The sequence below is a fragment of the Vitis vinifera genome, chromosome 8 (assembly GCF_030704535.1).
Source record: "Vitis vinifera cultivar Pinot Noir 40024 chromosome 8, ASM3070453v1".
NCBI lineage: Eukaryota > Viridiplantae > Streptophyta > Magnoliopsida > Vitales > Vitaceae > Vitis > Vitis vinifera.
In genome coordinates this window covers 21,369,044-21,395,407 of record NC_081812.1, presented here as the reverse complement: position 1 = coordinate 21,395,407, position 26,364 = coordinate 21,369,044, and the positions used below count along the sequence as shown (strand labels likewise).

At 37.4% G+C, this 26,364-nt stretch overlaps 1 protein-coding gene across 1 annotated transcript; it reads right to left on the bottom strand.

Annotated features, from left to right (window-relative positions):
* Window positions 1-1,193: 1,193 nt before the first annotated feature.
* Window positions 1,194-26,354, bottom strand: LOC100248703 (protein PHOTOPERIOD-INDEPENDENT EARLY FLOWERING 1). The gene is made up of 21 exons (XM_010655598.3): window positions 25,951-26,354; window positions 22,398-22,500; window positions 21,225-21,305; window positions 20,968-21,075; window positions 20,738-20,818; window positions 20,545-20,633; window positions 20,288-20,406; window positions 20,107-20,168; window positions 14,776-14,911; window positions 14,445-14,519; window positions 14,295-14,368; window positions 14,075-14,209; window positions 12,238-12,276; window positions 9,987-10,055; window positions 9,767-9,829; window positions 6,602-9,680; window positions 6,087-6,151; window positions 5,911-5,981; window positions 3,849-4,635; window positions 2,685-3,217; window positions 1,194-2,034 (listed from the first exon to the last, which is right to left on the bottom strand). The coding sequence occupies exons 2-21, from the start codon at window positions 22,455-22,457 to the stop codon at window positions 1,611-1,613; spliced, it is 6,150 nt and encodes a 2,049-aa protein (XP_010653900.1). The 5' UTR covers window positions 22,458-22,500; window positions 25,951-26,354; the 3' UTR covers window positions 1,194-1,610.
* Window positions 26,355-26,364: the final 10 nt, after the last annotated feature.

The window sequence follows — 26,364 nt, the reverse complement described above, 5'->3', positions numbered from 1 at the left end:
AAATAGTTCCTAGGAAACTCTTCACATAGTTCCTAAACAGGTCCAAGTATTTTATTTTATTATAAGAAAAAAAAAATTTGTTGTACAATTGTCATTTTTGTTTATAGCACTAGGCAATCAAATATCTTATTTGATTTATGGTGAAGAAATATAAAGAAAGTTTGAAAAAAATTTACACCTAAAAAATTGATTTTATATATATATATATATATATATATATATATATATATATATATTAAATGTAACACTAAAAGGGTATGATAAAGAGTCGTTAAATTTAAATTTAAATTTATTTATTTTATTTATCTTCCCTTGCAGAAAATGATTTCGGAGGACCCTCCAAGTAAATGCTTATCAATCGTTGCCTTTTCCTCTGCATGCAGCTGAAAATTGATTGGCATCTATGATCTACCCACCAAATGAAGATGTTTGTTTTTCTTAAATCCACTCAAAACATTTAAAATCTCCATTATTCTATTTAACCCTGCCTCTACTTTTCAGCACGAGGTGCCAGTATCCCTGATTGGTATGTTCATCCTCCAGTAAATTCCATCATCATCTAATAGAATTCAGGGTTTGTTTGAATGTGATTATTGGAAAAGCACCGTAAAAGCGCTACCATTTTCCTATCAAACACAAAATCAGGTGCTTTAATGTATATTATAAGCAAAAAGTTACCAAATATTATAAGATAAAGCACTTTTAACCCTTGAACTTCTATTAAGAATCAGTTGACAATCCATTTAGAAATGATTACGATTTTAAACATTTTTAATAAGCACTTTATTTAAGGCGCTTCTAATGTAAGCGTAGTTAAGAAAAGGACTGCACGCTAAGAGGATGTTAACTTTAAAGTCATACTAAGACAGACTTGAGGTAACAAGTGGGTAAGAGGCATGAGGATTCACTGTGTGAGGAGCTCAGCGTCCCAGATGATATGATGGGGGGAAAGTCTTTCAAACAAAATATCATGGGTGACACATTCATTACCTTATATCAGAGCAGCAAAACCAAAAGAGTGTATAGCCCATAGTTACACAAAGAAACCCTCATTTGAATAAGAGTTACTAATCGATTCTGCTTAATTGCACTCAATTAGATCAAAGTCCAGGTGTCTGTTGTACCTGTTTGTGTGTGTGTGTGTGTGTGTGTGTGTGAGAGAGAGAGAGAGAGAGAGAGAGAGAGAGACATCATTCATTGAATGGGTATACTCTTCTTCTACTTCTACTTCCTTCTGAGAGAGCAATGTATCTACATGAACATTTGAAATGAAGCCCCAAAAAATTAGCACAGATTCCCCAGTGAGCAATTAAATTACAAAGCCCTTTTATGTTACATTCTGTATTCCCTCCCTATCTGGGATCCTCCTGGAAGGCCACCCGGGGCCTCCTTGAGGAATCATAATATCTCCCTGCATGTTCCTCCAGATTGCCATCAAAACAACAGATTGTTGGATCAATCATGTGCCCCGAGAGCACGTTAATAATGCCCCAGTCTGGAGAAATGGGTGATTCACCAAATGGGACATCTTCTGGAACCATACTTGGCCTCCAAAAATCATGGTAGTTTCAACCCAAACCATCAACTGGGTTTAAATCTCTGGATTAGTCCTACCCAATGTCGATATATTCTGGCAACAATGAAAAATCATCAAGGTCCGAGATGAGGTTAGGAGAATAGTGATGCGAGAACAGCTCCAAACTCTCAGGTTCCCAACAAAGCTCCTCATTGAAGGAAGGAGTGGAGATACCAGCGTCCAAACTCACGGGTGATCCCAGATCAAACCTTGGATTGGAATCATTGAATGCAACTGTTGGCTTCGGTAGTGGTGACAAAATAAGGTGGTGCATCTCACTAGGCTCAACTGCAACCTTTTTGAACTTTGATTTAGAAGGCCTGATAGAGTCAGAGGTACAGATTTTGTGCTTTCCCAAGGAATGTGATTTTATTGCAGATCTCGGCTTAATATCACTTGTTGGGAAGGCTGATGAAGCCCAATCCAGAGTACCATCAAAACAAGCTCTTGATGCGGCCCTGAAGAAAAAGAGATAGTATTGTCAGCAATTTCAATATTTTTCCCCAAGGCATTCACATGGCAGTTAAAATGAGTTCTGTTGTGGTAGTTGACTGAACTACATTCTACACAAATGACTCTTATGAAATGTATTTGCAATTTGGAGTTACAAGGTCATTACAAAATGGTAACAGATGTGCTTAACAGGCATTCCAAAACACCAAGTAGAATTTTGAGTTTGATGTGAACTGTTTGGATGCTTAAGAACCTGTCAGATACACTACATTGTTTACATGTGTAGACAAGCAGAATTTTTACCTAACCTAGGTCACCATCCTATTGAGAATTGAGGCATGAAATGCACATTGTCCTTCTATTGTTGCATTTGCAAATTTGTTCCTCACTGGTGACCAATGTGCCTTTTCCAAACCCAAGCCAAACCCCCACCCCCCTGGGGAAACCATTAAAAAGGGTTTTTTTTTTTTTTTTTTTAAATAATAATAATAAGAAAAAGAAGGAAGGAGAGAGGGTCCCCACATTCCATTAAAAAGGGGGTTAAAAATTTTGCACCATGTCAAAAAACAGAGGGGATGCCTTGAACTGGTTACTAACTACTCTAGTTAGATGAGAGCTCCAGAAGCAAGTACTTAATGCCCACATGAAGCCATACCTGAAACGGTTCTCAGCCATATCCTGTGAAGACTTGAGAATCTGACTTTCTTCTATAGGGTTGTTGACAGCTGATGGTGGCTCTGAGCCCAATATTGATAAATTTATGACAGATGGCAAGGGAATCATGGAATCACAGAAATCTCTCTCAATTTCCAGCCTTATTTCCAGCTGCTCTGGAACAGTTGAGACTTCCTCCCTTCGGTTAGATAGGAAGGCTGAGTCATCATGTTGTTTATTGTTTGCATCATGGAGAGCAGCTGCTACTAACCTGCTGCTACTGTAACCAAAATTATTCCAGTTCGTCCTTTCTGTTGGTTCCCTGACGGAATTCCAAGAAATTTGGTTGACAGTAGAACTGAAAAACCTTCCAGTAGAATACTGCCCATTTCGATAAGGTAGGTGGTTTTGACGGTGATGAACACGGGATGTCATCCTCCAGACAGAAGTAAGCAGGGCAGTGAAGTGTTTCTGAAGAAGTAACTCACTATCTGGCAGGTCAATAGCAACATCTAGTAACATTCGAATGTTATCCTGCACCATAAGAGAAGGGTTGATAAGCAGCTCATTTTTATGAAATAAAATTGAAGGTTATTGCTGAAGGACCCAATAAATTCATTAGTAGAACCACAGAATCTAATTGACTTGATTTTGTAACTATTGATTATACATTGGCATTAGTATAGGCCCAGATTTTTTGAAAAGGCTTGGGAGGTCAAGACCACACTTTGACATTTGCAAATATGCAAAGCAGGAAATTCCCATGAAGCACCTTGGGAATAACAACTTAAGATCAAAAGCAGGAAAAAAAAAAACAACAGTTATATCCTTGAAACTCATCCATGAGAGATTTTTAATTGCATCCAAGCAAATTTTATACATCAGGAACTAATCCTTTTCCTTGTCAGAGCTGTAATGAGACTAAGTCCATGCACCCGCCAGAAAAGCTCAAAATCAATAGTGAGAATCATTGATCAGGAAATGTTTAGGCAATCTCCAGGGGGCATTCATGAGAACATATTCTCAAAATGCACCAAATAATAAGCTGCCCATGTCTTACAATTCAATCACTGTTTTTATCCTACGTATTCCATGTGTCATTAGCTGTCCTCTTTTTTTTTTAGTTTGAATATATAAAAAGAGTTGATAGAAGGATCTGGCATACCTCTGTTACTTTGAGAAGAGCCTTTCCAGAGCCAGTATTGCTGACCTTCTCATTATTGGGATTTTCAGGTGCAGATAAAACATATCTTTGGACGAGTTCTCGAAATCTCTCACAGCAATGGACAGGATGGCGATATCTCCCCCTGTAAAACCCACCAGCAGTCATCCCATACAGTGTTTCACTCACCAAGCTCCAATGTGGGCCATATTCATGTACAACAGCACATAATACTGCATCCTCTTGCGGAAACCAAAAATCAGGAGATGGAACACAGTCTCTTGACCAAATGTTTCCCTTCTTTAACTTCTCTGGTTTGATCATTAGAATCCGCTTCACTGGCATGACAGTTATGGAGATTTTTCCTCCCATCTTACCCCTGCTTGCTGACTTAAGCTCAAGATCAACAACAGCACTCTCACATGGGTTTGATTCTTTAGATTCATCATGCTGCTTATTTGACAAGTTGGTTTCAAAACTTAAAGGACCTATTTCAGGAGCCTTCTTGAACTTCTTAGACCTCTTCTTCATGATCCTATCTTCTTCACCATCTGCCGTTGCTTCAGCCTTTTTACGCTTTTTCTGCATACTTGAATGTGATGACATCATGTCTGAAAATGTGACCATCCCGTGGAAAATATCTTCATCATCTATGGACATAGGTTCCATCAATGGCTCTTCTTTCACAGCTTTAGAATCAGAAGCTAAAGATCCTTTCTTCAGAGATTTGAACTTGGCTTTCTTTGGTTTCTTCTTTGACTTGGGTTTAGGATCACTTGCCATATCATTCCTGCACACAGAAACAGATCAATTGAATATATTTTGATAAAAAAATAAGAATAATGCCATCCAGGGATTTATAAAAAAGTATATATTTGGATATAGTTACATATCAAGAAGACTCCATGTGTAGTATTTTGGGGTGTCAGATACAAAGCTTTGCATGCCATCAATGATGTTTTGGAGATTGCCATGTCAGAATCACATAGGCAGATAGAAAGAGTTTAACTTATACTCCACAACTGGATTATGATAATCCAGGCAACAAGGAACTCCAATTTCAGCATTTTTGCTACATCCAGACCATTCTGGCTCAAAACTCACGTAGAAATTCAAGTTATTTAAATCACCATGCATGTGTCTCATAATTACCAGGCACCAACAACATTATCAGTTTGCTGGTTCCAAACTCTTAACTTCTTTAAATGTACCCTTAATTATGAAACTGAACTATTCATATGACCTCAACTTATAAAGTCAGCATTTGACATTTTATTCAACATAGCATACCAGCTAAATGGAACATTAAGTAAACCCAGTGCACAACAACGATTTACTAAGTTTTGGATCCATCTTGAATACTAGTTTCCTGCAGAGATTTCAGTGCTTAAAACCCCAGCATTACCTATTGGTAGAGAAGTTTCTATATTCTTCAATTAAATCTCCTGAACATTGTCCTTGAATTAAGAGGAAAAAAAAAAAACAAATAAAACAAAAGACCAAAGACATGCGATTGTTTAGATGAGTTTAAGATTCTCTTGTTTTGGGAATCCTGTTTCCTGCTTTTTAATGAAGATTTTTTTTTTTTAAGAATCATTAGTTATTAGAAAGCCTAAAGAAAGGGTTGTGTTCCATGAACAAAGGTGTCCTGGTTATTTCTCAAAGCTGTTTTGAGATATGTTAAATAGGAAAAATAATCATGTTTTTGTAGAGTTGACAAGCTAACCACAAAAGGTTGATATAAAGCTTATACTGGTTATGGTTCAATTGTGGGGTTAGAGATGAGAGCAGAGGTCATCACTGGTTGCAGTGTGGTGGTGAAGGTTGTGCATTAAGGAGGTGATGGTTATTCATTGTAATCTTCTTTTTGTTTGTAATTATCAGTGTTTTCAAATCACTCTTTTTTAATTTGTTTTATTAGAGTTCAAATGAACCAAACTCCTGTTCTCTAAGGTTTCATTTTTCCTTTTGTCTTAAAAAACAGAGAACATGTTCTAAAACATGAACCCAAATGAGCCCCAAATATGCCAGCTGAAAACTTCTTGAGAGTGACAGAAAGTTTTACCTCGTAGAACCATTATTTTCGTCATCTGCATCATCCTTTTCTTTAGCTTCACATTCCAGTTCTTCCATCAACTACAAAAGATAAAATAATAATAATAATAATAATAATAGTCAATCAATCAATCAGTTGAATTGAACCCCAAGTGCATATGCAATATTATTGCCAAAGTCACTAACCTGGTGTTGAGCCAAGGCCTCAACTTGCTGTCGGTATGCCTCAGTTGCAAAATCAGAATCCCATCCTGATATTAACAGACAGCTCATAAGTTTAGTCTTGCGGTACGTACTAGGTGTATCCAAATCATATCATTGCTTATTTTTCAGAAATTCCAATTTTCCCCATGACAACATATTGAACCACATTTGGATTTTGTTTGCCCGTAAGGAAATAGGTCAGACTAAAATAAAATGTATTTATGCAATACTTGCCTTTTCTTTTTAGCATTAAAAGCATACAAATAATATAAAAATATTTAATAGAAGTTTTCATATAGCATACCCAGTAGAAAAACAATTTATGGAAGACATAAAAAAAATAAAAAATAAAAAACAGCAAAATTTCTATCCCATTTCATCATTTTCTGAGATAAGACCAACTGGAACTATAGGTGAACTGACTTCCATGGGTAATTAATACATCTACCTCATTAAATACAATACATTTAATGTTATATAATACTTTAAGTACTTACTTTCATATACAAAAGGCTCCTCATCATTGTCAATTTCAGCTTCCATGTCCTCCTTAAACTTTTCAATCCGATCTAGTTCCCATTCTGCCTCCTCAAATGTAGCTTGAGATTCCATTGCTGCCTTGTCTATGATTGGGTCCCATAACTCCAGGAAACGTATCGCATATCGATCAATTGGACGAAGTTGACTCTCAAATGATGAGATTGCTTGTCCAGCAGCGGCTGCTGCTGCAGCCATCTGTTTGACATCAGCCAGCATATCAACATCATCTTCTTTACCAGCAAAAGTGAGAGCTCTCTCTTCATTTGGATCACTCCCAATTAACATCAATCCACTGTCTTTACTTGAAGTAGTACAGCCAACCTGCTCCACAGCCTCATCAGGCTTCATATCATCCTCATTCACTAACTCATCATCTTCTACTCTCCCAATGGCATCTTCCGTGAATTCCTGGTTTTCCACAGCCTCTTCCTGTTCAACTTTCTTCAATGCCATATAATCCGCTTCATCTTCTGCATACTTCAAAGCAGCCTCTACATCTGCAACAGATACAGAACCCTCAATTCCAATGTTATGATTTTTCTCCTTCTGCATATTCTTATTTGGAAGTGCCCTGTGACCTGAGAACAGTTCCATAGGATCTAATTTCTTGAAAAATTCAGTGTTGTATCCTCCACTCTGTATGACTAGATCATCAAGAGCACGCTTTTGATTCGCTTTCTTTAAGATGTTCTCTTCAATGGTGCTCTCACTAATTAACCGATATATATGCACTTCACGTGTCTGTCCTATTCGATGGCATCGATCTTGAGCTTGTTGATCCATAGCTGGATTCCAGTCACTATCATAGAAGATAACTGTATCTGCCCCCACCAGATTAATACCAACACCACCACTACGGGTGGACAAGATAAAAATAAAAATTTTAGGATTGGTATTAAACCTCTGCATTAGTGTTTGCCTCTCCTCTGGCTGAGTAGATCCATCCAACCGCATGTAAGTGTAGCCATACAAATTAATAAAAGCCTCCAAGACATCAAGCATCTTTGTCATTTGAGTAAATATTAATGCTCGGTGGCCTTCTGATTTCAGTTTCCTTAGCAAAACCGCAAGCTCTTGCAGCTTTCCACAGTCAAATTGTATGAGTCGCCTGTCAGGGAAATACACTTGCCTGCGGACAATTGCAGGTCTAATAGGCGATAGAAGGGGTGACAAAGTTTCAGTGCATTTTTCCTTATATGTTGGCTGGAGAAACACAGAATGATTGGTTTTACTGCACCAACAAACAGGTGTTGGTGCCCGTGCTGCAGGGATTGCAAACATGAAGCATTCAACCTGACCAATCATTCTCTTGAAGAGTTCAACAGGGGACAGGACAATGTCAGCAAGCTTAGAGGAGTACATGTATGATAAACGGTCACTCTTTTGACGATGGATATCATGAACAGGATGCTTTACTGTGACAAGATCCCGTAGGGTTGTTGAGTACATGGGTTTCTTACGACACCTCAAGGAATTCCACCATGCAATAGATGCTGCCCGTTCCTTTGCTTCTGTCAGTCTCACCTCCAAAATTGCCTTTCTGATCTCTTCAAAAATATTTGTTCCCTGGGATTTTCTCTGATGTTTGAATCCAAAACCAATCTCTGCAAGATTATCAGGGTCAGCACGCCCCTTGATTAAGCTCGTTGGTGTAGCAATAGCCTGAACTTCATCGCTCTCCCAAGAAGCCATGCTGAAATCGAGATGAGTAAATAAGAACCCCAAATCCCTAAGGTCTACAGTAGAAAATGGGCCAGGTGAAAGCATTGAACAAACAGAAGAACTCAATTGGATGTCAATACCGCCCATATCAAAAGAACTTACAATTGGACGGCCCTCAAATAAATCAGGATGATTGCAAACTTTGCGCAGTTGCATTATGACACTAATCATCCCAAAGAAGTTGGCACTGGCTAGAGTAGCTTGTGTCTCTGAACTGGCAATGAAGTCTTCATACAAGTTACGCTGCCTCTTAGAGAGCCTACAGTATATGACATGTTCAAATTTCATGGGGAGCTGCTTCTCCACATCCCTTTTCAATCGACGGAGTAGGAAAGGACGAAGGACATTATGGAGACGGTCAATGACTTCTTTGTTTACTTTTTCTTGCCCCTCTACCATTCCAGATATTGGATTACAGAACCAATCTTTGAATTCTTGATGAGATTGAAAGATGTGGGGCATCAAGAAATGCATTAGAGACCAGAGTTCCATGAGATCATTCTGCAGTGGTGTACCAGTCAATAAGATGCGCCGTTTTGAATTGAAGTTTAAAAGAGTTTGCCATCTTTGGGACTTCCAATTTTTAATCAGATGGGCTTCATCCAGAATCAAATATTTCCACTTCTTCCGCTTGAAAACTTTTGAATCTTGTATAACAAGTCTGTAAGTGGTTATGCAGACATGGAAAGAGTTTGGTTTTAACCAACCTTGTCTCTTAAATTTCCGCTCTTTGGCACTTCCAAAGTAAGTAAGAATTTTAAAAGCAGGACACCACTTAAGAAACTCAGTTTCCCAGTTCAGCATGACACTAGTCGGCACCACAATGAGATGAGGCCCCCATATTCCCTTTTCACATGCTAGGTGTGCAAGCAAAGCAATTGTCATAATTGTCTTCCCAAGCCCCATTTCATCAGCCAGTATCCCATTAAGTCTCTTCTCATACATTGTAACAAGCCAATCCAAGCCAATATGTTGATACTCACGAAGAGAGTGCTTGAGAAGAAATGGGAACTTTGTACGGACTTTGGTTGTTGAGAAGGTATTTCCAGTGGGTTGTGCTGATCTTGCGGCAGCAGCTGCATCAGCAATTCGATTCTCACTCTCCCTTGCTTCATCAGATTGTTTTTCAGAACCTTCTGCATGTTCTTCTGTCACAGACTGCACAAATGGCTGTCTTCCCCCAGGTTCGTCATCATCATCATCCACACAACCAGGCTGCTGGTTCAATTCAGTGTCCTGATGTGCTGGAGAATCCAAGAAGTCCTCTGACGCAGAGGCATAATCAGAATCATCCTCTACATCTTCATCAGCGTCCTGATAATATAAATAACAAAACAAGAAAATTAAAAATATGATGCACGCCATCCCAAAAACAAGGTGGAACCACTCCTTCAACCTACCTTTTTATACCTTGCCAGCAGTTCTTCTAGAGGAATTTCGCTCTCCTTCTGCAGTAAAGCGATCTGCAAAATAGGCAGCTATATTTATAGAACTAACTTAAAGCAAAACCAGACCAGTGAGACAAAAATTTACAGGTTCCAAAAATCCAGTGGGAGAAAAAACAACCAATATGCAAGGAGATGGTGCAGAACTACAAGGCATGTTTGATCAGCCCTTTACCTCATCTATGGGATCATTTGATTCTTCTTTTGCAAGTTCCTCCTCCTCCAGCAAGGTTGTCTCATCATCCTGGACGTTAGAATTGAAGCAAGATCAGATATGACCATAAAATATCACAGCAATATTTAAATGTCAGACCCAATTAATCACCCACTATGGAAATTATCTCTCATCAATGTAAGCAAAACATCAGATCATATTGACTCAACTTTAACAGAACTCAAAAGATAACTATGTCTGCTAAATTTGGAAAAACAATGTCATAGATAAATGATAAGTTGTTGCATGTTTGATTGTTCTAAAAGGTGAAAAGCACCCATGTCAAATACAATTACTTCACAACTTTTGGTGCATAACAGTGATTACATTCTTAGACCTCCTTTTGGTCCCCCATCAACATAAATACTGATCATCACATCCATATTCCAAATATGCAGTTAGAACAATCCGGCCAAATTAATACTAATTAGACCTGACAAGACTCCAACTAGAAATGCTCGAGGCATTCCATTTTAATTTGTTTAGGAGGGGGAAAAAGGAGGTAATATCTATCCCTAAATCTTAATTTATCGCTTTTGTAAGACAACTTTGTGAAAATGAAAAGAGTGAGGTTTATTTGTCTGCATTAAAAAAGTCAACTGCTTTTCACTTTTCTCTTCTCAACTTAAGCTTCTAAAACATCCAATTGCAGAACCAACATTCTCCCAGCTTCTGCCACCACTCATTGACATCCACCAGCCCCACTACTCTACTATTGATAGCCTTCACTTCATTACCACCACTCTCATCGACTGGGAGCAGTATGCTGCCATGCACCACCGGGAGAGATTTTTTTTTATAAAATAATTTTCAAAATTTTTATTATTATAATAACTATTATATAAAATAATATATTTAAACTAATTATTGGTTATAATAGACAAGAAAATTTATTTTTATAAATTAATTATTAATATATATATATATATATATATATGTATATTAAATTACTAATTTTTACATTTTTTTTACTATTGTAATAAATTTTAATATTTTAATCTCTTTGAAAATATGTCAAATTAATAAGAATATAATATAATTTTTTGTAAGCACAAACACATGTAATTACTAATTTTCAAATGTTTTAACATATAAAAATAAAGACTTAACACATTCAGACTTCAATAAAAACACACATATTATTCAGACTTGCACATTCAGCTCTATTCACATTTTAGATAAAAATACAAATGCCACCTTAGTCTAGAAAGATGCTCTCAGGGATTTGATTTAGCAATAGACCATGATCCTAAATGGGATTTTCAGGATTTGAGAATGATCCATTCATATTCACTGAGATAACCTCTTGCACAAGATTTTGACCATAAAGAACCATTTCTCATGGTAAGACTAGACTCTACCTTCAACAAATTCATCAACCTCACAGGTTCAGCTATCAGGTGCTGCAATCCTCATATCCCCTGAAGCAATATGAGACTCATAGATGTGTTCAGACTGGAAGTCCCAGTCATCATCAGATAAAAACCTAATCTATGAAATAGCCATTTAAATGACAAAATTCCAACTGGCACCCAAATTTTGATGTTAAAAGTACCTACTAAATATCATAGATATCAAGACCAAAATCTAGCAACTGGTTCCAGGTAAGACAAGTCATAGCTGTGACACATGACACCCCCATACACAACTAGAATTAATATAATCGTATTGTACTACCAATAAGGAAATCCACTGAGTTATAGTTATACAGAAATTTGAGTATGGAAGTATTATTTAACCATTCGATGTGCTGAACTGACATCATAATTGGATGGTTTTGACCTCACTATAACAAACAGAAAACCTATACTCTGCTTGTTTCTTGGAAAAAGACATAATGAATGTGAATTGCTCAATGATAGAAGCATTAGCAACCATTTTCATTTCTTTTTCCTCAATTTGAGCACCCAACAAGACCTTATTAATAGTGAGACAAGCAGGATATTCAGTTATTGACTAGGAACAGCAATATTAAGTAACCACTGAGGATTCTTAATAACACTACTCCCAAACAAAGTAATGAAATAAAATTATTTTAAACAATAAATTTGTATTTCTTATGGGAACAGAATTGCAGTTCTCAGAGGGAAGAAAACAGCCATTGCCATGTACTTTAGTAGCCTAAAAGAGATGCCTTCCCAGTAAGATAGGATGATAAGAATGAAATAAAAATGAATCAATTGATGAAGAACCATGTTTCCATATTACAAACCTTTTCCTCTCCAGTTGCAAGAACAAAGTCACCATCCTCCTACATAATTGCAAAGAAAGTCAGCATATATGAGCAAATAGCAAAGGAATCACTACTGATTCAGAGGAGAAGAAGGGCAAAAAAACTCCACCAAGAACTGGTATCAAAAAGGGGAAAATTTGACAAAGTGAAAGAACAATCATAGTCTACAAATTAATAAATTCAGTAAACAACCCATATATGTAAGGACAAAAAAATCCAATAATTGAGTTCACATGTCACATTGCTAAAACTACCCATGTATAGTTTAAGATAGGCATGTATCATCAAATCAGACACCCCAAAGAAAAGCTATTTTATCATCATTGAGAAAATATGTTGCGCTACTAAGACAGAAGGGCATATAGTGACAAATTTCGCATGGCATAAAACTTTTGAGTCATGAACTCAGCAATACAATCAAATGACCCTATATTAACCTATGTGCAACATGGAATTGATTAAATAAAAAGAAAATGGGGGAAGCACAAATTTAGTGATTCAAAACTCACAATCAAACAAATATTTAAATAAAAAATCCACAAACAAAATCCAGGGGATGCATCCCAATCATATTTTATACTGGCTTGGGATAATTTGAACTGGCGCCAACAGTTGGAATTCCTTTTTATGTAAAATAGGTATGGTATTAAGTAAGCCTCATCAATGATGGATTCCCAAATTTTTTGTGCTAACATGGTGTAACTTTATCAGTCACCACTTAACCATTTGAATGCTTTTGAGATTGAGCAAATCTGTCAGTTGCCTCACCTGTTTTTGTGTTATGAATGGCAAAATGTTATTGGATATTAAGCCACAATGAATAGGTACTAACTGCAGAGAAGCCTCATGTAAATCCAATATGATTTGCTTTCTTATTAGCTAGATCTAATAGATATAATAAAAAAGACAGAGGGCCATATGCCTCTTTTTTTTATCAGAGACCTTTTTTATGACAGCATATGGCACAATTTTGTTAAATTATTCTTAAGACTATTTTTTGATAATGGCAGAAGCAGAGCACAGATTTATTAGTTGTTGAACATTTATTGATGATATTGCAATCTCAATTGAGAAAATCACATTGGATAGAAGCATACAGGAGAGTAGCAAAATGAAAAATAAAGCTGCTAAGAAGCCAGCTATAACTTTATGAAATTTCTTCAGCAATACCTTTTCCAACAGCTTGGAATCATTAAAATGAATTCTTTGCATTTCTTTTATTTTTATTTTTTTAACAACCGAGGAACTTTCCATGGCCAAACCCTTCAGACTCATGAGGACCCAAACTTCAGGGTGTCAATCACACCTGCCACATCCAGTAGAAGGTAATCCAAGGCATTGAACCAGTAGGAGGAATTGAACCCACCGTGCGATGCTACAACACATCCTGGCATTCACCCTAACCAACTGGGCACCCTGACGGACAATCCTTTGTGAACATTATATTTATGCATCCCTTAAGTCCCTACTGATAGAAAATGTGAGCCTCTCTACCTGATCCACATTTTTCTCCAATCCCTGGCCTTTTTGTTGCCTTCAACCCAAACTATCCTCCCTTGCAGGTCCAGTCTCCAGTCATTTTTGCGCATACCTCTACCATCTAATTGACTCTAGTCCTAATCTAGTTCTCAATTAATGCTACACTTAACTCCTCAACTCTTTACTAATGCATTTATTCTTAATGTACAAATATATATTACATCAATGTCCAACCAGAAAATTCCCATAAAACCCCTTTAATGCAGATTTATTCATCAGAATCAAAAACAAAATTAAAGTCTATAAAAAAGGTGAAATAGAAGGAATAATTTCCAACCTGTTCATCATTAAAATCATATACTTTACTTTCTTCATCTGACTCCCTAGAAATTTCTGACACATTCTTGGCTTGACATGTATCAACTTCTAACAAATGGTGCTCTGAAATGGATAAGCTACCATTACTTTCACCCTGTAATTAGAAAATAAACATTATGTTGAGCCCTGAACTTGGTCTGTAATTCAACAACAGCAACCATAAAACACATACAACTTACACAACGACGACCGATGACTGTGAGTGAGCTGTTTTTATCAATCTTACAAGTATCAGACAGATCCTGTCCTTCACCTGCAAAATATTTACCCCATCATCACAGTCAGTCGCATAATTCATAAAACAAGAAGGTTCAGTGATGTCTTCTTACCCCCAAAATGATCATCCCCCACTGAAGTTGGTTCTGCTTCCTCTTCATCCTTGTCTTGACTACTACCACTGCTAACTGATAACACTCATATTGGTCAAAATTAATGACAAAATATAAGGTGCAAAAAAGACGGTGGGCAGTTATACCCCAAATGAGAGATAGTGGGAGGGAGGGAGGAAGAGTATTTCAACATAATTTTGCTGCATCCACTAATTTATCACATTTTTCGATGTTATTTTCATCACATGAAACTGATATTTTTTGTAGATAAAGCATGTTTTAGTGGAAATAGCAATTTCAGAAACAATTATTAGACATTGTTATGATTCACCTTTCTTCATTGCATAACGTTTGAGCAGCTCCTCAAGCGGTAGATCTATCTCATTGTGCAGTGCTTCCAATTCTTCTTGCCTTTCCTCTTCAGTAATGAGGGCCTCATCTTCCTCGATGGTATGCTCATCATCTTCCTAAAACAGTATCACAGCACAAAGGAATATTTAGGTGTACATTAGTCAGAGAAGCAAGAAATACATAGGAATTCCACATTACAGTTCCCTAGAAGGAATCCATGTAGCACAAGCAAAACCACATAGTTGGACCAAATTATTTAAGTAGCTAACAGAGCATATTTGCATACAACAAGGTACTTGACCAATTGCCTATCAAAATATATATTTTACATATATATAACACGGTACTTGAGCTATTGCCAATCAAAATATACTTCATACAGAACAAGGTACTTGAGCATAATTATAAATATCTCACAACAGAAAGAAGGAAAGGGACTGAAAGATGATAAACAAATGGCCTAACAGCCTCACAAAACAGAAACAAAAAGAAAAAACAAACAAGCAAACAAAACAAACAAAATCCCCTTACTCTGCTTTATCCCATTTTATCCTTCAACTTGCTTTGTATACATCATGTGTGTTTGGGTTGTGCCCTCTTTTTTCTAGGTGTCTTTTAGTAAACCTTTTGACTATCGGAAAAGGGGATCACCAATCTCCAGCAAGGCCCCTCACATAAAACATGGAGAAGGTTGAATCTCAGTTCCTGCCCTCCTTGCTTTGAGTTTCTTTTCTAACTTTACATTAAGTTTATTTACAAGAACAACCTTTGTTCCCACAGAAATTTTTTTTTTTTTTTTTTTGATAGGCTTTCTTTCCTCAGAAAATAAACAAGTAATAAATGCATAAGACGGTACTTCTGCATATGCTGATTGAGTTTGCTGCCTAACAGCACTCAGAACTCCACATCCTCAGCACTGATAACCACATTACATGTTGTATAACTCAGGTCAACCATTACATTGGTTTCAGAAAGCAACAAGCAGACCTTTCCCCACACTGATTTGTATATTTGGTTCCTAGGATGTTAGTAAATATTCTAATGGAGCATAGCACAAATAGTAGAAAATAAAAAGGCAATGTGTCAAGCATACTGAAGAGACAATGTGGAGCATCTTTGAATACCAAAATCTCCACAATTCTAAAACAAGGGGTCTCCTTGCCTCAACCGTTTGGAGCTCTAAAAAAATCAAACAGGATCCCACTAACTAGAATTGAGAGAAGAAGTTTGTTGGAACTCTAAACTCATTAGAGGAGTCTGATCGAAGAAGCAAGTTTGAAGAACTTCTCTCTTGGGGGAAAATGTTGTTTTGAAGAGGAATCGAAATCCTTTAATGGAGTTAGTATATGGTAAGGTGGTTGGGAGAATTATAGAGAGGGGTTGAGGGTTTCCCTCTTGGATCAAATTTGGTGAGAGGGGTATTGCTTGGCTCCTTGAGGTGGTGGAAGACTGCTTTGAAGGGAAGTTTAGGGAGCCTTTCAGAAGGGTGTGGAATGAAGGTGGAAGGGGCTACAAGCTGAAGTGCACAGCAACAAAGCTGGAAGGCCTTTGGTGTGTTCAGTTATGTGCGTAGAGGGAAAAAGGTTCTCTTTAATTTTCCCAGAGGGAATTGGAAGGCCCTTGCCACTAGTCTTAGGAACATCAAGGTTGTCCCTAAGTCTAGGCCTTTGGAGGAGTCTAAGGAGCAGGTTAGGTGTCGAGATGAAAAGGGAGGTGGCATTTTGTTGAAACATGCTTCCTTTGTAGAGGTAGGAATGGCAACGGGGGCAGGTTTGGGACGGGGCACCCCTATCCCATTCCCGTCCCAAAATATAAAACTACTTTCCATCCCCGTCCCAAACCCGAGTCGGGGCAGGGTAAGCGTTCCCATTCCTGTTTTCAAACCAAAACTATAATCCCGTCCCCATCCTTGTCCTTCCCCGTTTGGCAAATGCAAATCTCAAATCCATAATGAAATCTAGTTCCCAAAGAGAAATTATCACCTAAGATGCAACAAATTGCAATCAATTTGAAGGAAAAAAAAAATCTTTTTTTTATCACAATGAACCCACAATATTCAACTCAATATCCGAAACATTTAGATCAAATAGTAACAACCCACATTAATACAAACACCAAAAACCAATTTTTTATGACACCTGTAAACATCTCTACAGAAAAAGCTCAAATTACAAATCATATAATGATTCATTTGACAGTCGAGAAAAAAACCCATAAAACCCATAAAAGAAATAAAACCAACAAGAAAAACACATTTGGAATTATAATAATGGGTATCACAAGATTCCAAATCAATGAGAAACGATTGGGGAAAAAACTCACATAGAGGTGGAGTGAAGAGTGGAGGCCATGAAAACTCTATGAGATTTGGCACAACGAGATTGAGGAGAAGGGTTGTGGAATGGGGAGATGAAAACAGTGAGGAGCTTGAGAGCCATTGCAGTGGGTGTGATTTTGGCTGAGCTATGCCTTTGTGTGAAAAATCAACTCCACAAAGGCCCAAAGTGAGAAAGAGAAACAGATAAAAATGTCTCTACATTTGATAAGAGGAGAAAACCCTGAAAATGAAGAGAAATATTTATAGGGGGTATTATTGGTATATTGTAAGTCGGGTGGGGCGTGTTATTACAAAACCCAACCTCAGCCCAAACCCGAATAAAAAATAAACTCAAACCCGTCCATTCCCCAATTAGTATACTCTCATACCCGTTCTAATAGGGGCAAGGTAAGTAACCCGAAAAACCCGTGAAGTTGTCATCCCTATGTAGAGGTGATGAACAAAGGCAAGAGGGATTTGGGTGAAATAGTGTGGTTGAGAGGAGACTGAGGAGGTTTTAAGCAACTTAGTGTCTCTCAAAAAGTGTCTGGTGAGGAGATGGTATAGTTTTGCAAACTATTCACCAATCTTAGACTTGTTGAAATCATGGGCTCAACAATCTTAAGGTTCGAAAGGGGATTTGCATCAGCTTTTGTTGGGAGCCACTCTCTATTTATTTGAGTTTGAAGATGTTTCTAAGGCCAAAAGAGTTGTGCATTTGGGACCTAGTTTGTTTGAGATACAGTTGGACTAGTTGGGGTCAAATGTTGGTTGCTTTAGAGAAAATGCTTGCGTCGATGAAGTGTGGGTGAGAGTGTTGGGTCTACTGACGCATTTGCGGGGAAAAGATTTCTTTAAGAGGTTAGGCAATGCCTTTGGAGGCTTTGTGATGGTGGATCTGGAGACCAAGGAGAAGCATGACCTGAAATAGGCTAAGACTACTCATTAAATCTAGTGGGAGAAAGGCACTGATCAAATTGATTGTCATGGACAAAAGAAGATGCCTCTATTGTCCAATTGTGGTGGGAAGTTTCGCCATGGTTGTTGAGGTTGGTCTTTAAGGAGAGATACAAAAGCACAAAAGTCAGGGATGAAAGGGAGAGAGGTTCACACGCAGCAAGGAGAGTGGAGGGGAACGAGAGAGACATGTTGAACTATTGCAGGTTTTGCGTCCTAAGCCTTGTCTCGTAGCACAAGCAATGTCGGAGAAAGCATTTTCAAATAAGGTCAATAGCTTAGACAATGAGTTTCTTCGGCCCCCTTGGGAGATGTTAGGCCTTAGGTCTTTAAAAGACAAGGTTGTAGGTGAAAGGACCCCAAGCTTCTTCTTTGTCCAACCCATAGCTTCCACCTCAAGTTCATCTGAACAGGGCCAAGGTGGCCTTTCCAAGTCTAAGTTGTGTCTCTTAAGTCCTTCAGAGAGTTGACCCATTGGTTTTGGGACCTTGGTTAAGAAATCCCAATGGCTTCTCAGACTTCCTATCAATGGTGTTTTAGACATTTCCTTAAGAGTACTTTGCCAATCCCCTTCTAAAGGTGATAGTTCAAGGTCCAGTGAAATGGGTTTTGAAAGTCAATGAAGCCCTTGTGGTAGAAGCAACAAATTTTGAAGGTAGGTTTTCGTCCCCACCTTCTCCTCCTTCTTCGATTGGGTCTCCCATTTGCGACATCAGGTTGGCGTGTCAAGGAGGGGCGAGGCCTCCTTTGGGGACTTTGGATTATGGTTGTCGGCCGCTAAGAATGATGCTACAAGATGGAAGGACGTTGGATCTTATGGGAAGTGCAACGAAGGGTCCTTCAAGTAAGGAGTTGGTGGTTAAGGCTAAGGAGCTGAAAGCTAACAAAGCTTTAGAGGCCTAGTGCATTTCAAAGGGAGAGGAGCTTGGATTTGTTAGTCTTCCCAATGAGTTTGCCAATTTCAGCAGCTTTTTGGGGTTGTCTGTGGTGGGTTCTAAAAAGAAAATTAGTTCCCTTTTGAGGAAGATGGAGTTAAGAAAAAAAAAGTGGGGTTAAGGTCTCGGGGGGAAATAGGAAATCGTTCTCGTCTACTCGTTTGGAGAGGGAAATCATTCTCATCTTAATCCACTGCATGAAGACTAAGGTTTCGTGGGAGTTATTACTTGCCCTTTTTGGTGTGACTTAGGTTCTCCCTTGCTCAGTAAGGGAGACTCTCCTTGGTTGGTATGGATCCTTTGTTAGCAAGAAGTGCAAAAAAGCATGGAAGTTGGCTCCTTTATGCTTTTTTTGGGCAATATGGAAGGAAAGAAACAAGATAGCGTTTGACAATGAAAAGTTTTCAATTCATAGGTTGAAGAATTCTTTTGTGTGTAGTTTTTGACCCTAGACAAAGTTGTATATAGATGTTAGACCTTTACCTTTAATCAACTTTTTTTATTGGTTGGGTTTTAGGTGAAAGCGGGTGAGGTTTTTGGTATCCCCTCTTTTTTCTTCTTCTTTGCTTTATGGCGCCTACCATATACTTCTTGTATGTCTTGGGTTGTCCACTAGGCTTCCTTTTTCTACATTTATATATTTTCTTCTGATTTTACCTATCAAAAAAAAAAGTTAATTACAATTGCTCTCTTCACTCAATTAGGGGAAAGGGGGAGAGCAATGGGGTTTCAGCTCTATCAATATGAGGTTGCTTAATTTGCTCCCAAATTGGTTGAGGATTTTTGGTTGCAGAAGGGCTTTAGAACGGGTTTTTTTTTTCCCTTCCTAGGTCTTTTTAGGCTTTAGGTGTTTCTTTTGGTGTTGGTATTGGTTGTTTTCTGGTCTTTCCCATCAAGGACAGTCCAGTTTTCTAGGGGTGGTGTTGTTTGGTTGTTGTTAGGGTGGTTAGTATTTGCTCTTCCCTTTTCTCTCTTGCTAGCCTTTTTTGTATACTTCATGTTTAATTTATTGCACCATTTTGCTAGCATTTTTTAATATATTGGCTCATTTACCCATCAAAAAAAAAGATATACAGAAGAGACAACAAAAAGAAAGGCTCACCAATTCCTCTTCAGACTGCATATCATAATCTTCATCAACATCAGCAATACCTGACTGAGGTACTGCACAAAACATGTCAGTTTTCTTATTAAGAGAACACGTCAACTTTAAGGATAACTAGATTCATCAGATAAAACTGAAAGAAGTACAAATTTGTGTTTCCCAATATAATGTTGTATACCTTCTTTAAATCCAGGGTCGTCCACTTCTTTATATTGAATACTACATCGTTCCTTGGGTAAATACTGTTGGGTTGGTTGGTATGTATCCGCAAGGTTCTCTGCCAACATTGTTGAGTACCTAATTCAGCATTAAAATATTATTAACTTTCCCCAAACATGGATAGCCAAAAAGAGTTCAGAAAGGTTGATAAACTTGAATATTGTTTCTGTGCATTGCATTAACTTAGAATCAAATTCATACAAGACAGAATTCTACCTCTCAGTTTGCCCCAAAAGGAACTCAAGCTGTTTATCAAGTGCCTTTTTCTTTTTCTCATCGAGCTCCATTTGATGTTTGTAAAGCACCTGGATTACAATTTTGTGTACAAGAATTGTGATTTCAGAAGCACAGAAATTAAAGTCAAAACTTGTACTTGAAGAGGAATTCAAATTATTGTAGATGAACTTGCCAGCTTCTCTATTTTGATCCAGAACTTCTTTACATCCTTTGAAATGGTAAGTGCAACCTTTCGCAAACGTTGTTCTTCTTCCTGATAGCAATTGAAACAGTGACATTAACAATGTCAGAAAGAGAAAGATAAACGAAGTGCCTACAAGTATAACCATGGTCTGCGTAATGCGAAGAATTTCCATTCGTGGATACATTAGAAATTCAGCTTTAGGAAGGGAAATGCCAAACCTTAACTCTCTTTTCTCCCCTTGTGGCTTGATCCAACATGCCCTTGCTAGCTCTTAAAGCGACCTTCTTTGCCTGAGCCAATTTCCATTTCCTCTCCGACTCAAAGTCCTGTTACAACTTGTTAATGAGCAATGAAGAGTACCAAACATATATCTCAATTTACCTCATAATATCATTCATTCAACATGATCAACACAAAGGAGGACAAAATTGAAAGAAAGAAAGAATCATCTTCATAGCATAAACTAGTCAATTACCTTTGAGAGCCAAACCATCTCATCTAAAACATGATCCCAGTGTGTTTTAGGACGACGGGGCTCCCTAGGAGCCTCAAGTGCCTACAACAGCCAAGTTCAAGAGTCAACAATTGACAAAGAAATCAAAACAGAAAACTTAAAGCACACCTCAGAGGATCATGGCATCAGTGTTCTGATTGCCTATAGGTTTGTCTCTTTGTTTCTTCATAGATAAATAAAAATTTGCATATTCACCTAGAAGTTTATTATTGTTTAAGTGATTGAAATAGAAGGTGCATCAACCACTCAAAGGACTAAAAACCTAAATGTAGGTTTTCGTTTATTCACATTATTACTCTTTTCATAGACACACATTCAAGTTGAACATGCACTACTAACCTAACAAACAATAGCCCAATGTTACTTCAAGTCAACTGTCAACCCATTTGCCTAGTTATTGCTCTTTTTCTTCGTATATTTGTGACAGATTCTTCAGTAGACAGAAATTCAGTAGGAAATGTCAAATGAATTAAGGAAGGTTGTTGAGGGACTGCCTGATGGAATTGTTTACACGGTGATGTTTAAATAGTTCTTGCTTCATTCTTTTATAAATGCTTATATCTGAAATCTTCATGGGAATTGCTTACCATGTGCAAGCCATAAGCATCTGAGGGCCATTGCTCATCATTTATAATAGTTTTTTTACAGCTTTTTTTTCTTTTTTGACTGCATGTACTACTGTACAAGTTATTTTTCTAATTAATTACTTTTTAATAAAGGTCTTGATTTACTTGGGCTTTTGATAGGTGAACCTGAAACCTCCCCCAAACCCATTTGAAACCTTCAGCCAAGCCCCCAGGACATGTATACACAAGGTAGACATCAGAAGCAAACAAAGATATAGCATAAGAGAATCCAATCTACAAATCAAAATTGTAAAACATAAGACTTCATGCCACTGAGGCCCAAAGATCTGAATCCATGTGTTTCATATAGTTTTGCCACCAGAAACAAAAATAAATAAATCAAGATTGTGGCTCCCCTTCCCATGACATGAATCTTTGTATTCACATATCCATAACTTACAACCATACTGCATAAAATAGAGATGTCCAAAAGGATACAAACTTAGAACTTAAAAAGAACAGGTATAAGCAAATAAGATTGCAAACCACCAAAATTTCACAAACTTACCTTTTGGCGCCTAGCTCTTGTCTCATGATCAAGCTTAGACCTTGGTCCTTTGGAAGCCATGATTTTATTGTAACACCTTTATCATAATGGAACTATAGAAGATCTGTGTACAACACAAAACCAAAAAAAAAATTACATATATTTTAATTCAAGCAAACATCAAAATTATCAAGATGAATTACAGGTTTCAACAAAGGAGAGGCAACAAAAGAGAGAGCAAAAATTCAAGATAAACCTTTTTTTTTTAATAGTCATAAAAATTCAAGATAAACTTGAATCACATTTTGATAATAATTTGAAGCATTGTCGAGTGCAATTCTAAACGGTGCAATATCACCCATCCATGGGACCATACTAATGCATCACAATAATTCAACAACGAATTATAAGTTTCAACCATAGATATAAGCAACTCAGGAGAAAAGTAAAAAAAAATAAAGATAAACTTGAAGTATACTTTGATGATAATTGGAAGCACATTAAATGCAATTCCCAATGCAACACCAACTATCTATTTAAGTAAATTAACTCAAGTAACTAGAACGTCCAACCAAAAGAAGAAACACGGGAACAAAAAGATATAAGACCAAACACAAATTGTATACATAGCTTATTGGGAAACTTTGAAAATACCCTTCATAAGATCCTCCTTTACCGCATCCTTTTTTTTTTATAGATAAACCCACAGAAGCTTTATTAGAAAATGGGAGTTTAAAAGGCAACACGAAGCATACAGAGAGTATACAGGAGAAACCAAAAGACAAAAAATAAAAAGGCAAACACTCACCAGCCTCAACTAGAACCCAACCAATCAACAAACTTAATTAAAGAACGGGGTCCTCCATCTAAACAAGACTCTTTTACCACATCCTAACAATCCTAATACACGACCACAGCAAAACCATCATGCCACTGTGCCTTTTCCTTGTCTAATTCCTTGTCTAATAAAAAGACAACTTTACAGCCTTCCCTTTCCATGAAGAGACATCCAACCAATTAGAACTCTTTGCCAAAATGGGAGCCCAACCCAACCTTCTAACCTCCAAGAATCTTCTAGGGGCCTATTATATAACTTTCCAAAAAAAATCGCAATCTCCTCAAAGATGTTTTCTGGGTTACCTAAAGTCGCCCCTTCTTCAATCACTAAGAACTTGATAAACTTAATTTCTTCAAATATTAGCCACTCGATGGAAGTGTTTTTGAGTTACAATCTCCTTCCTTCACCCATCTAACCCTAGTTTTCACCTCCAATGCACTCTTCCCTTAACAAGAGTTCCGCTAGCTCCCATTTCCTGAAGGCCCTCAAAGTTAACAGCTCAAGAGACAAATTCCCTCCTTGCGTACCTTTTGATTCCAAACATTTTTTTTGATAGGTAAGTAGAGCTTGTATTAGAAGCACCTAGAAATGGCGAAAACAATACACACGAAGTATACAATTAGAACGCCAAAAAAACTAGGCGAAGAAGACAAAAAACTTTTCCCCTAGCTAGACATATAGCCATTCTGTAAAGTCAATCATAGACAAACCTTTTGATTCCAAACATAATTTATAACATTGTTGTTTCTCATCAAATAAATAAATAAATAAATAAATCCCTCCTTGTTCACAAGAATCCATGATAACTATGTCTTTGAGGATACTTGTTTTCCTCTCCTTTAAATTCCCAAAAGAGACATTATTCCATATCCTCGATTTCAATTTGACATATTGTAACATTTTCATGAATCTATAACCTTCTCCCACCCTTCCATTTGAAAATCTCTCCATCACAATTTAAAATATTCCTTGAAATCTAAATGAATGAAGCAACCGCATGTTTTTAAATCTAAATGGAGTTAGATCCCACTTGAGAGGATTGATATTTAAGACAATTGGCCAATCATCCAAGGCTAACTAGGTAAGGATTTTTAAAGTCTACGGGGAGAGTTGTGCTCCCACTCATATGAAAGTAAAAAATCTATCCAAATGCATACGTGAGATTCTTGCAAACTAGACCAAGTACATACAGCATTGCTACGAGGGGAATTGACTAATTCACATTCTCTTAAGGAAATCATCGTCCTATCTTAAAAATTCTCAAAATGGCATTAAAATCCCCCCATCACACCATTTAGGAAAGGTTAATCCAAAAATATCAAATATCTCCACCCAAAAATCCTTTCTAAGTGTCATATTGTTAGGATCATATACTGAGATAAGCTAAAAGGCCCCTTCTCCATCTTGCATATTGAACCAAGTGCATAAGACATTGCTAAGAGGCAGATTGACTAATTTGCATTCTCTTAATGAAATCATTATGTCATCTTCATAAAAATTATCATAATGGCATTAAATCCACCCACCATTTCGAAGAGGTTAATCCAAAAATATTCAATGGCTCCACCCAAAATCCTTTCTAAGTGTGATATCATTAAGACCATACACTGAGATAAGCTAAAAGGTCCCTTCTCCATCTACAATGGGCTTGATTGAAACTGAAAATGATCCTATTACCAATCCTGAGCATCTAAAAATAATAGAGTCCCATATTATCGATACCCCAACCAATGCCTCACGAAGAGAAAAGGGGGGTTTCAGCTCAGGAAAGTCTCAAGGAAGCACATGGTTGGGGCATTAATGCATTGGGAACAATATGGTGGACTCCAGAAGGGTTATCCACACCATGAGTGAGATTGAGCTCACTAGCTCACAATGTAAGACACCTTCACATAACCTATGAGGTTTATGCAAAGTGGGATGTATAGAAAAACTAAAAGACATTATGCATGAGGACTTCAGGGGGCCTTTCTACCCTCATAAATTGTATTTTAGGGGGAAATTTTGCTTCCAATAAATTCTTAGTTTTCTATCAAAACTAATTAGTAACTACAACTATAAATAGATATAGGAAAAATTCACAAATTTATGCTAAGATTTGGTTCTATTGGCCACATCTTAAATTGTCTTGAAGTGCCAATTCCAATAGTACAAGCATGCATTTAGGAAGCCAAACCAGTGTCAATGAATCTCCACTACAGGGTAGATGAATTCCAGAAGGAACAAGTCTGTATATTGCCACTGACATTACTACAGCTAAACAATAACAACAATGTTAGTCTCCGAGACTGAATGAAGCCAACAGAGAGAAAAGAGAAAAGGCAAAATTCACCTATCCTAGTAAAAAAAAAATTTGCATTAAGCTCGTCCAAGTAAGGATTTTTAAAAACCTCGCATTCAGAATTTTAGTTTCTACTTTTCTCTTGACAAACAAACAGACCGTAAATTAAACTCAACGACCCAAAGCCAAATAGCCGCATTAACATTAACTATCAAATGTTTTTTTTTTCCGATTATTAAATAATGAAAAATCTTCGACCCATTATTTTTTTCCCCCGAGTTTTTTATCAACCAAACGAAGTAAGAACAAAAAAAAAAAAGAAAGAAAAAAAAAAGAAAAAAGAAAAACACCTAACCGAAGTCAGTTAATTGTTAGATATTGAAAATCTAACTCTTTTATTCCTTCTCCCGCGTTTTCTCAGAAACCAAACGGAACAAACAATCAGAAAAACGCACCTCACAGCATCTGAGTCACTACTACTCTCTACTACACCGAGCTCTCCCCGATCCTGCGCGCAAGAATCAAATGCATGAACTATACGAATTCTCGGGCAAGAACGGTCTCGATGTAATCTAAATCTCGCTTTGAGAAAAATGAGCGAGAAAATTATGGAAACAACCAGAAAGTGAGGGGTAAATTTGGAAAAATGGTCAATATAAGGACATGAAAGTCCACAGAGAGGGAGTCGACGGAGGGACGAAACCACTGTTTTCCCACGCCGATAACTTTTTCCCTCGCTTTCTAGGGTTTTCCTTCGGGTTTTAGAACCCAGATCCGGGAAAGAAAGTGCCCGATAAAATGAGTAAAGCGCAGAGGAAAAAAAATAAAAACCCTCTCTGTTTTGATCTTTGCCTCCCACAAAGACTCTG

Bases quoted from the DNA above. Each gene is read 5' to 3' on its own strand.
- LOC100248703 (XM_010655598.3), bottom strand. From the start codon at position 22,457: ATGGCTTCCAAAGGACCAAGGTCTAAGCTTGATCATGAGACAAGAGCT. The intron at 14,210-14,294 runs GTAAGTTGTATG...TTCTAATTACAG, and splicing joins CAGTCATCGGTCGTCGTTGT to GGTGAAAGTAATGGTAGCTT. The intron at 5,982-6,086 runs GTTAGTGACTTT...TATCTTTTGTAG, and splicing joins AGGCCTTGGCTCAACACCAG to TTGATGGAAGAACTGGAATG.